This window comes from Halictus rubicundus, chromosome 8, assembly GCF_050948215.1.
Source record: "Halictus rubicundus isolate RS-2024b chromosome 8, iyHalRubi1_principal, whole genome shotgun sequence".
Classification (NCBI taxonomy): Eukaryota; Metazoa; Arthropoda; class Insecta; order Hymenoptera; family Halictidae; genus Halictus; species Halictus rubicundus.
In genome coordinates, this window is record NC_135156.1 from 7,615,327 (window position 1) to 7,626,922 (window position 11,596).

The following is an 11,596-nucleotide window of genomic DNA, read 5'->3' on the forward strand; positions in this document are numbered from 1 at the left end:
CCAACCTCTGTATTCTTCATGGTAACGGCGCTCACTGGAAGGAGACAATGGGCGCTATGATGGGGACGGTCGTTAACACGTCGACTGCCACGTCGGTCAAAAGGGATGACAATAATCTTTAACCGGGTTTAGAAATTCATTTTCATTTTATAATGCAAATAGATAAATTCCAGCGTCGTTCATTGAACCACTTCAATTTTGTGAGCATTGTTAGGATTGAAATTCGGCTCTCAACTGTCCCATCCCGAGTGTAAGAGTTCCGAAGAAAATAAATCCGTACATCGTTCATTTCGTTTATTTAAATAAATACGAACAACTGCGACGTCCAAGTACAAAGAGCACGGAAACTGTAACTCTGTAAACTCAAAACTAGTCGGGCTCGAAGTTGAAACACACACGGTAGAACTCGTTCGAGTTGGTGGCTGGCATTGTATAGACAACAAGCAGTCTTAATTAGTTTTGATCACTGTCATCTTCCAGGTCAAGCTCGTGGCCCATCGTTTCGCAAGACCGACAACACTTTCTCCTGAACGATGGGACGTTGCAGTATCGTTTCAGGCTCGGTATGGAGCAAAACCGATTTTTGTCTCTCCAGCAGCGAGCCGGAAGCTGGATAGCTTTGGTCGCATAACTGGTGCAGACCCGAATTTCTGTCTTCACGGTATCTCCGTCGCAGCTGTAGAGCGTTTCGTTCTCTGGAGCAACGCACCTGGCTATTCGAGATTGTATACCTTTCCCGTTGCTCTTCGAGCACTATGAAAAGCATAGAGACACGTGTAACCATGTTAAGGACTGAACTCTATAATTGCCCCCTCCCTCAGTTTACGGTACTTATTACATTGGAAATTCGTTTTGCGTGGCCAAAATACATTTCTGAAGTTTCATATTTTGAAAAGCTTTTTGTATGCATCGATTGCTAACCCTTCGTAGCTTCAAAATCCAAAATTTAGCACATGTAAGCCATTAGTATTCAGCACATCGAAACGAGTAGAGTGATGGCCCAAAGTTGGGCGGGGGAGGAGGCAATTCGAAAGTCTTGTTTTGTTAAGAACTACAGTGGTGCTCGGTTAAATATGACTGGAACTGTAACGCTTAAAGTTGCACGCTCCATCCCCACTCTTCCCCTACCGCTCAGTGCCGGACGTACTACAAAGAGGCGCCCCGAGCGTAAATGGTAATCATGTAATGAAGAAAATTTCGAATTCAGTAATTTTTGTTTACTTTCTCGAACGTAGTGGATTGTTGAGACTTTCCTGACTGAAACGAGTCCAAACACGACGTAAATCGAACCACTAATGTAAATAACAAAATCCAGGACATTACTGTCAATTCTATGTATGACTTCTACAAAAGTGGACCGACTCACGTCATGTTTGGACTCATTTTAACCAGAAGAATCTCAGCAATCCATTGGCAGCACATTCGAAAAGGTGAGACAAAAATGACCGAATTTGAAATTTTCCTATACAAACATTTTCTATATCTATTCTCTTACTTTGTCGAGCTATGCTCAAGGTCAATCTTTGAACGAGAAACGCTATCTAGTAACGCAAGAATTTTGTCTTTGTATCCCGGACTTTGTAAATTGAAGTGAGCACCACTGTGTTCGAGCTTATGGCGACCGCGAGCGAGCCAACGATCTTCGCAGTATGGAATTTTTTCTCACCGAGGACCAGTCCGTGAAGATCCATCGCCCTGGACAAGGAACCCTATTGCATTCTTGACTTTTTATCGGCGCAGCAGTTGTTTTACAAATGGACGGTTGCACCATCGTTCGATAAACCTCAAACTCGTTGTCTTTGTTCACCTCGGTGCCATTGAAATCGGTATGGACGCAGTACAGTTGTCGCAATTGGACGCCGAAACTACCGCACACGTGCGAACAGCCTTTCCACGGACCTGGTAGCCATTTGAAACTGCAACTGCAACAATGTTCGTCCATTTTTAGAGCAATTCTTTGGTTTAGAGCAGAGCCGGGCAACTTCTTACCCCCCCCCCAGCGCTGCGTGACCCCCACCATTAGTTTGCCGGTACTCCCACTCTTCAGTACCACTCCACTCATAACTTGTTGAAATTATTAAGAAGAGAAGTAGTCTCTATTTGACTTTCATTCCTTGAAAATTAACGAAGAATAGTTTTATTTTGCTCCCTTCATAACATGAAACGAATAACATAACAATGAAATGAATAAATAAATGTTTTCATAATAAGAATTACGTCTCTTAAAGGTATAACTATGTCCTCGAAGGTGAGTGTCGCCAGATCAGGGGAATTGATTCGAATTCAGGGGAGTACAGTTACCCTTTCTCTACAGAAGAGTGGCAGAAGAGTGGGGGAACAGCGTCGTAGAGGGGGGACGGTATAGTGGGGAGACGGAGCGTACAGTGTCACCGGAAGAGGGGAAATGCGTCACGTGACCGAGTTGCGGCGGAAGCGTGGGGGAATAGCGTCGTGAAAGGGGAAGGATGGAGTGGGGGACAAGTCTCAATTTAACGACACCGAGTCTGAGAAGCAGATGCTAAATATTCTCTACCTGAAAACGTTGCATTTCTCTATCTCTTGACTCGGCTTGGTGGTCAACGGACATTTCCTTCGTGACACTATTCTACCTGTTTCTTCGTCTTTGCAGACTATTATCTTCTGTCGCGTTCCACCGCCACAGGTTGCTGAACAAAAGCTCCAACCCCCGAATAACCAAACGTATCTGTCCTTCGCATTCTTGTCGTCGCGATTTAAAAAATATTCCAAGGAGACTGCCACGGAGATCCCTCGCTGTATGACACTTTCTGATACCACAACCTGTGCGAAGATGCGTAATATAATGCCAAATTGAAAGGACTGAGAATCTCGTAGAACATTTCGGTCTAGATTAATACGTTAAAAATACACTTAAAATACGTTAAAAATATACTTAAACATTTGGACTTACAGAAAATGCAAGAAATCGATTTTTTGAAAATTCAAGACCAGAATGCCTCCTTAATTAGAGGAACTTACTAAAATCACAACGTCTTCGGTGGCTGTGCCGTACGCCTTAACCGAGTACGTGTCATTCCCGTGCTTTTGGATCCGGTACGCAGCGCCTTGTACAATCGTTAAATCCCGTTTGCGGGAAATTAAATTTTCCAGCACGTTTCGCCGCCTCCGTCCGTCGCCCACCACAATCGATAAGTTATCTTCGTCGAAAAACGGATCATCCAATACCGTGATATTCATGAACAAATTGTGAGCTTCCCGCGGCACAATAGCGATTCGTGTCACATCTGGAATAGCGAGATATAATTTAAGATCTAATTTGAGATGGTCGAGAAGTCACTTATTATTACGATACACAGAAATATTTCAAAGTTATGTCGTTCAAGTATTCGAATCCATGCATGGTTTCGGATACGGCGAGAAATATTCAATTCATAGAAAGCAAATTGACAATTGTTATTCATGGCTCTGTCCGAGTATTTCAGTTTTATATCGAGTGTTTCATTGATCAAGCCGTGCATGTTTGTGCAACGTGCAATCTCTAAAAATAAATTTCCAATGGTTAACATCCAATAGAAACACGTGTTTTTATGTAAACAGTATTAATCCGTTCGCTGACATATGAACATCGTATGAAAGAATATAAACATTGTACATTTCTTTGCGTAGCTAAAATTGTAACAAATGTATACGTAAGTCTAGCAATATTCGTAATTGAAAACCATTTTTAGTTTTAACAATTTTCAACCATTTTTTCCCGCGAGTAATTTCAAAATAAATGGAACAGCTGTGTGTTATTGTCGAGATTACTTTCTCTACCACGTTTTCGCGTCTGTTCTGCAGAAATAAATACAGAGATAAATGAGACCACCCTGTAGAACGGTGCATAGGAAACTGTGAGAAATTGCACCGAAAAGACTCGATGGTAAAAACTGTGAAACACTATTTATTTTATACCAGTTTATTGTTCGTGTAGATATAGCTTGTAATTGTTAATAATATATTTGTTTATTGTTGGAAGAAATTTCATATTTAAAATGAGTTAGAATTTATTTATATGCTATTGTTTTTTTCGTACAAAATGACCACAGGTTAAATTTCGAAAATTTTTAAAGAATCGGATATTTCGTTCAAATACTTTTTGGATACACTGTAGCCGGTCTTATCATAACTGTTCCACGGTGTGAAATTTCACGGGAGAAAAAACGTCGTCTCGTTCCTCGAAGCGAGCCTCGCTAACAACTAATCACTTTCCTCCCCAGTTCCTCCCAGGATTCCTGCCCTCTAAACTGATTAGGGGTGTTCCTTCTCCCGAGCTTTCTGACTTTGACGGGAACTTGGTCGGCACTTCTAATAACTCAATTTGAACGGTGACTGGACTGACCTCGACGAAGCTTCCGCTGAAATTTGCTGATGACATTCTCGCACGTGGAATTGTCTCCGTCGCACACACCGCACAGGTCCAACGCTTTCGTCGATCCGAAGACACTGTCGCATCCGAGTTTATGGCACTCGCCCTGCGAACAATATTTCATTAATTGCGCGCTGAAATCAGAGTCGAGCGAATGCAATCCGATTAATGATTGACGATTGTAGCCGACGCGGAACCATGCTCGCGATTAATCATTACGCCCGACTATAAATAATCCAGCAATCATGATTAATGAATAACTGAAGCAATCAAGGAGAATTTAATCAACGGACATGATCAACTCAATAACCATTAACCGTAATAATGACCATTGAATATAATCATCTTAAAATTAATAAAATTGCGAATCCTCTATGTCTGCGACAAAATATTGAAATCTCGAAAATAGGACGAATTTTACAACAGAAAAATGTTTATAAAATCCATTGAAATATGGTTCCTAAATGATTTCATAAACGATTATATATATTTCAAGAATCTTTTAAGCTATTTAAATTTTAAACAATTTTGCAAGAGGTTGCTTAATTATTTTGTGATCAAGTCGAATACATTGCAGAAAGATTTTTTGCTCTGCAACAGTTAGATTTCCCATTAGAAAGGTCACTTTTTTTAAGCAAATTGCTGAGAAAATACGCGATGTCTGAACTCCTCAAGACTTTAATCACCTGTATGCATATATCTGTGGATCCATAAGCGCACGGTGTCCCGTCGATCATGTTTTCCCTTGCGTAGAACAGCTCCCCTGTTTCCTTGCTCCTGCAAATCAATTGGCACTTCAAGCTCTCCTTGTCGGATTCGTACGGCAGCCAAGTGATCATGTTGTTGTTCTTCAACCGGATATTCTCGTGTTGCACGATAATGTCGAGCTTCGAACACTGTTGGGCCCTGAGGTCGATCGTCGGGGAGCATTTTGGTAGATCGCAAAGCTTGCAGTTCTCGCTCGGACCCGAACAGTATTTTCCACCGTAGGCTGGCCTTTGCAGAGAAAATCGAAAACCGAGATCAATACTTCGGCTGTATTACCCAAGGGAAATGTGCCACCAGCGGAAACAAACAAATCTTTGCTTTAAACTACTCCGTATTGCCGCGAATATACCGTATGCATCAACCGTTTCAGCATGTACGAGATTGTTGATTCATTTTGAGAAATTATGAAGAGACTAACCACGTTCAGTATACTTAAGGTGCGACATGAAATTAGTATGTGTTCGAGTCGAAAGAAAGTTGTACAGCAAGAAAGTGATTATCGTAAGAAGATGTAGGGTAGGAGACCCAATTACTGTGGGGGGTACCACTTACTGTGCCTATATTGATTACACTTGTTTTTAAAGCACAGTGAATATTAAAAAAGAGATATATAACATTATTGACTGATTTAAAAATGCTTTAATAATAAGTATAATTAATCTGGGCACAGTAATTGGCACCCCCACGACAATTGGATCCCTTACCCTATGTAACGGATCTCCTATAATATGATTCCCGAAAATGAGCGTTAACATTGCCAAACAGTTTACGAGTTAATTCGGATGGTACCGTAAAGTGACTGCTTGGGCGACACCCTGTATATTGATAGGTTGTTAGTGTACTTGATTCATTTACAAAATAACTGAGTTACGTTTCGCCTGTCGAGCTCTTGTCCAGGGTGTACTACGAAGAAATTATTGTTGCCGAGAATATTAGTATAAATTGTATGATTCCTGATTTTCTGCACCGATCGGCCTCACTAACCACCGAGAAAGTATTTAAATACTAAGTTAGTATTACTAACAGCGGTTTGTTACATTTTCGTGTTCGGCATTGCACTCCTATCCCGCAGCTTCTCGAGCATTTCTCCCATGGTTTCCATGGACTCCAGCCTCCATCTCGAGGTTTGTTCAATGTCATACCAAAATCGAAAGTCCTCCTCTTCGATGATTGGCAACGCCCATTTATACACCACTAAAATTATCATTAACAAATTCGAATAATCGATTGATCGTTATTTTATGGCAGAGCTGCTCAACATGCCTATTAGCAGGCAAGGGCACCACCCGCCTATGCCCGTGGGCACCAGTGTCGCCAGATAAGGGCAGGGAGCACGAATTTAGGGGAAAAAGTTACCCTCTCTCTGCCAGTTCCGGCATGACAGAGACGGAACGCGTCACGTGACCGGGCCGCGGCGGAAGCGTGGGGGAATAGCGCGGTAGAAGGGGAAATTAGAGTGGGGGAACAAGTCCCGATCTGGCGACACTGGGCACAGCTACGAGTATGTGATTTAGCGGAGTGGGGGTAGCACAGCCGTAGCTGTGACAATGCGTGTAACACATGCAGCCTTGCCTGCAGGGGCGTGGTTTCGTGCCCGCCGTTCCGTACATGCCCAGGGCAAAAAATCGCTGCCCGTACGGGCAGATGTTGAACAGCTCCGATTTATGGCATTAGGATTTTTCGTAGTGCAGTAGAACCTCACTAGTTGCAACCTCGTTAATTGCACAGAATAATCACAGTCTGACGCTCTGGAACTCATGGTGGGGATTGAATCACTATGATTGGTTACTTCTTTCGTTGCACAACCTTGATTCTTGCACGTGTTTCGGGCCCCGTTTCGTGCAACGAGCGAGGCTTTACTGTATACTAACAGAATTAGTTTACCTTCGACGCACCGCACAGTGTGCCTTCCAATGGTGGCCCCTTTTTAGTCTTACAGGTTTCAGAGATGTTCCTATTGCCGCACCATAAATGAGAACATGGCTCCACAACATCGAAACTTTTGCAAAGTTTATAACTAAATGAATACAAAATGTACAAGGTTATATCATATAATTTATACTCTGAAAAACGTAAATACTGGTACAGTATTAATAGAATAATTAAACTGCGGATCTTTGCGCATTCTACAAACTTTCCAAGACAATTACACGGGACAGAAGTTATATGAAATTGTGTTTCTTCTTTTGATAATTTGAATAAGTCGAAACTAATGTTTTAACATATTTAAATTTAATTAACTTCTTCGTTGAATTTGTCTTGCTCATTTTTGTTATAAATGCATAAAATCAGCAGTCTGACGTAATAGACAGACATTTTCTAATTACCTTGTTTACGTCTGTCTTAAAGTAATTGATGATAATACAGCTTTTTTAAATTAACATAAAAATTAGGAAAATAAATTTGAATTCGTTATCATTGTTGGAAAATTGATTTAGAATGAGAATTGCATAAACATCCACAGTCAACTAATTAGTAACCCGCTAATTGTTGTTTGCTCAACTACAGGCGCATAAAGTATATACTTTTGCACAAACTAAACATAAAATTACATGTTTTTTCACTTAGGCATTGGAAGTACACGAACTCCTCGATGGTTCAAAAATTCAAAGTAATTGCAACACACTATGTTAATGCGTTGACGTTATTATTTATTGCATTAGCAGAAGATAATCAAAGAACGCACCCTTCTCCGAATTCCACTCGGCACTGCTCGTCCATCGTGAAAGTTTCGCGAATGGAAGCCTTTAGGGGGCCGGAACTGCCATATGCTGGTTTGTTCAATAAACAGGACCACCGTCTGCAAACATTTGCCTCAAGAGTAAACCCTCAAATAAAAATACATCATACCAGTCCAATGATTATCTCACCTAACTCTCCGATGGAATTCTTTCTTTGAACAAGCGGACCAATAGAAATGATGAAACGTAGCAGCCACCATGGGCGCCATCACGCTACCTCGCAAACCTTCTTCCCTGCAAGCGTTTCCGGCTGCATCGTCGCCATCGTGACTCAATCCTAGACTATGGAAAACGTCTTAGCACTAATTTTAAACAATTTTTTTCCCCTAATTGTATTGAAAATATAAAATGCATGTACATTGCTTGTGCAGTTGTAAGTGAAAAGGGAATTAATATTATAAAATATAATATTCAAAATGGCAATTTAAAAAGGAGTTTGAGGGAGAGGGGTTAGGAGTTAATATAATTATGTTATTTTCAAAATTCAAATCAAATTCCGATTTTGATAAACTTTTCAGTGAACTTACATATGTGCCATTTCGTGAGCAATGATGAAAGCACTGGTTAAGCCTTCGTCTCGATTTAAGGCACATGACCTTGCAGGGTTGCATGCGCCAGAGACAGGTGCATAACCAGAGGGACCACCGATATCTAATCGCGTCAACCATATTGCAACGTCGTGATTCACGTTCGCTGATGTTAACATTTTCTTGTTCCATTTGTTAACGTTTTCGAGAGATCGCCTGGAATCGCCTCGACGAACCTGTCACATTAATAACTAATACAACAAAGTTCAATATTCAGATTTTTCACATCCAACGTGATATTCTTCATACTTTCACGTTTACCCATTTGACGTACAAAGACGTCACAGATACATCATGTGTTTGTCATGTGGTTATACACATTGCAGTCAAATATTGTTTAATATGAATAGCAAATATTATAAGGAACATGTTTATAATCCGAGAAACATATCTGTTTAAAATTAATATAAGTTAAAATTATTTGATTATATGCAATTTTGTTTAAGCTGGAAATAGTATACCGGCATTTAACATTTTTAAAAATTCTTTTACTGTTTTATAGTTCACCTACAAAATGCGATAAATACATAAAATCTACAGTCTACTGTTCATAGTTCTGAGTTAAGATGATAAAGCTGGAAAATTGATTGCTTTGCTTACCAAACTGTCTCTCTTTTCTGCATACAAAATCATTCGTACGATTACCAAGATCATATTCGATTCGAGCGATGGATCCATATAAATAGCACTGACCTAAAATCAGAATTTTTTAAGCATCTCCATAATCTCCGCACGTCATGGCATGGATTCTATTAAGAAAAATATGTAATCGGAACTAATTATCGAGCTTTGTGCAAGCGGCTTCTATAAATATCTTCAGTGAACATTGAATTTTCCTGTTTTCGTACAATGTTTAAGAGCGCCAAGATATATTGTTGCGTTCGTTCTCCATGAAAGTCTATTATGGAATAATCAGCAGCTATTCCGAGTTCCAGCCAACGAGTTGACGATTCCTTGATGATCATTTTCTTTCCTGAAAATACACGAACATTTCCACCTCAATGTTGAAATTTCACTGATACAAAATTCAACTTTACATTGGTATTCGAAATCGAACTTCCACCCTTAGATACAGTTTTAGCAAACCAATTTAAAATCAGATATTATAACAATAATTAATCAAAAATTGAATTCCGAATATTCTCAGTAAAATTCAAATTAAATAGTGATTTATGACTTAAGACATTTCTCTCCAATAAAAAGTAAGTTGTGGTTGCTGAAATAAAATTCTTACTGAAGATCCAGATATTACAATATTTTTTCGAAATTAAAATTATAATTTCATAAATTAACACTTTTCCTACCGGAGGCCTATCAAAAGAAAGTTAAAAAATATCCTTTTAAATAATAATTTCGAAAGAAATTATGAAATAATCGCCGGTAGATAATATGTTAGTAGGTGTAAAAATTAATTCGTGGCCCTCATAATTAATGAGTTGTAACTTTATTTTAACTCTTTGATCCGTTATTGGATTTACTAATTATTTATGAGATGCAATAAATGCAGAAACTGTGATGGAAATTATTTTCGACGGTGGAATGCGATGAATTTGTAAATAATCTACAAAAGTTACGAATTAATTCGTGCAGCTACTAAAATACAAATGAAAATTGAATTTTCGTCTGAAATTTTTCTCACTCGGTATTTTATTCCTCTGCCACGAGGGACCGCCGAAGTAACCAACATCTTCCGGATTCTCATCGACTTCTATTACTGTGTCATTATACTCAGTCGGAACCTCCTCCTTCTCGTCGTACAAAACTAATTTTTCCGCTTCTGGATAATCCATGTCGAACACGTCGCCCGACAAATTATAAAATTCCGGAGTATAATGATCCATCGAATCCCGTTTCCTTCGATTTGATTCTCCGCTTTTATTCTGGAATCCTATAATCATTCGAAAAACGTTGAAGATAATTATCACAGTAACTCGAAGAAGTATTTGGGTTAAATATGCTTTATGTAAAGCATCGTAGCTCTTAAACTGTACACCCCATGAATTTTCCACGTGAACGCATGAAATTCCATCGTAACCCGAGCTATGCGGGCCGTCATGCTGATAATTATTTACCCAGTTACACAATTCTATTGCGTTAGTACATCCGTATTTCAGTCGTTAAAACCACATTTTTTCCCTGCCGTCAATGCGTCCAAATTTAACCACTTTGTTCCCCCAATTATTTCCGGTGAATTTTAATCAACAATTTCGGTAGCGGAAACAGCGGAATTTTAATTAATATCTCTGCTAGTTTGAATAGTGCTACGAAAATTTGATACAGGAGAATCAAGTGTTGTTCAAACAGTATGATCCAGAATGAAAACGAAATAGTTTCTAACGAAAATCCATTGTTTAAATTAAGTTTGAATTAAACAGTAATATTTCTGTTTTAGCGTATTGAGGAATATTAATACATACTACTATAGACTATTGTCGATACTCGAGAAGCATCTCGAGAGGTTGCAAGAAGAAGAACACTAGAAGACTAAAAGTTTGAAAATTCAAGAACGAGAATAGCGATTACTTCTGCGCACGAGCCTAATACTATACATAAAGGCGATCATCACCTGACAGTTTGCGAGGCCTCAGAGAAACAACGTCGGAGTCTCTTGACGACCACCATCCGACTTTCGGGGACTCGTACATCACGTGTTTCCCATCGGCCAACGGTTCGACGAAGAAGGACGTTCCGTCGGCGACCATGATCGCGTAGACCTCCTGCTCGCACAATGTGACAACCACCGAAGAACCGTCGCCTCCGTCCAGGCTGCCTCGTCGAAGCTGACAGCCGGATTGCGCCTCGTAAATCTCGGATTCGGTCCTGGTCGCGTACACCCAGTCCACTTTGAAGTTCGAACCGAGCATCACTCTGTCACTCGCGACCGTTCTCAAGGTCCAGTTGCTGATCTCGATGATCACCGACGACGATCCGTCTTCGTGCATCTGATCGCCGGTCGATCGCCTGCCGCGGGTGTTCTCGTTCGGGACGATCCGCGGATAAACGATCTCGTACTCTTCCAGGCTCTGCAGAAACTCGCTCACCCGCGATTTCGTCGCGATCGTGCCGATCAGCCACGTGGTCAGCAGCACGCTGGGCAGCCTCGATCGTTTCAT

The 11,596-nt window shown here is 40.3% G+C and overlaps 1 protein-coding gene across 1 annotated transcript; it reads right to left on the bottom strand.

Annotated features, from left to right (window-relative positions):
- Nucleotides 1-277: 277 nt before the first annotated feature.
- Nucleotides 278-11,596, bottom strand: LOC143356047 (A disintegrin and metalloproteinase with thrombospondin motifs 1). Its single transcript, XM_076791413.1, has 15 exons — nucleotides 11,050-11,596; nucleotides 10,123-10,371; nucleotides 9,332-9,456; nucleotides 9,084-9,176; nucleotides 8,424-8,659; nucleotides 8,026-8,178; nucleotides 7,842-7,955; nucleotides 7,040-7,172; nucleotides 6,180-6,349; nucleotides 5,074-5,383; nucleotides 4,361-4,493; nucleotides 2,998-3,263; nucleotides 2,534-2,799; nucleotides 1,667-1,922; nucleotides 278-753 (listed from the first exon to the last, which is right to left on the bottom strand). Exons 1-15 carry the CDS (start codon nucleotides 11,594-11,596, stop codon nucleotides 454-456), a joined length of 3,351 nt encoding a protein of 1,116 aa, XP_076647528.1. The 3' UTR covers nucleotides 278-453.

Bases quoted from the DNA above. Each gene is read 5' to 3' on its own strand.
- LOC143356047 (XM_076791413.1), bottom strand. From the start codon at position 11,596: ATGAAACGATCGAGGCTGCCCAGCGTGCTGCTGACCACGTGGCTGATC. The intron at 10,372-11,049 runs GTGATGATCGCC...GAATGATTATAG, and splicing joins GAGGCCTCGCAAACTGTCAG to GATTCCAGAATAAAAGCGGA. The intron at 7,173-7,841 runs GTGCGTTCTTTG...GTATTCATTTAG, and splicing joins CGAGTGGAATTCGGAGAAGG to TTATAAACTTTGCAAAAGTT.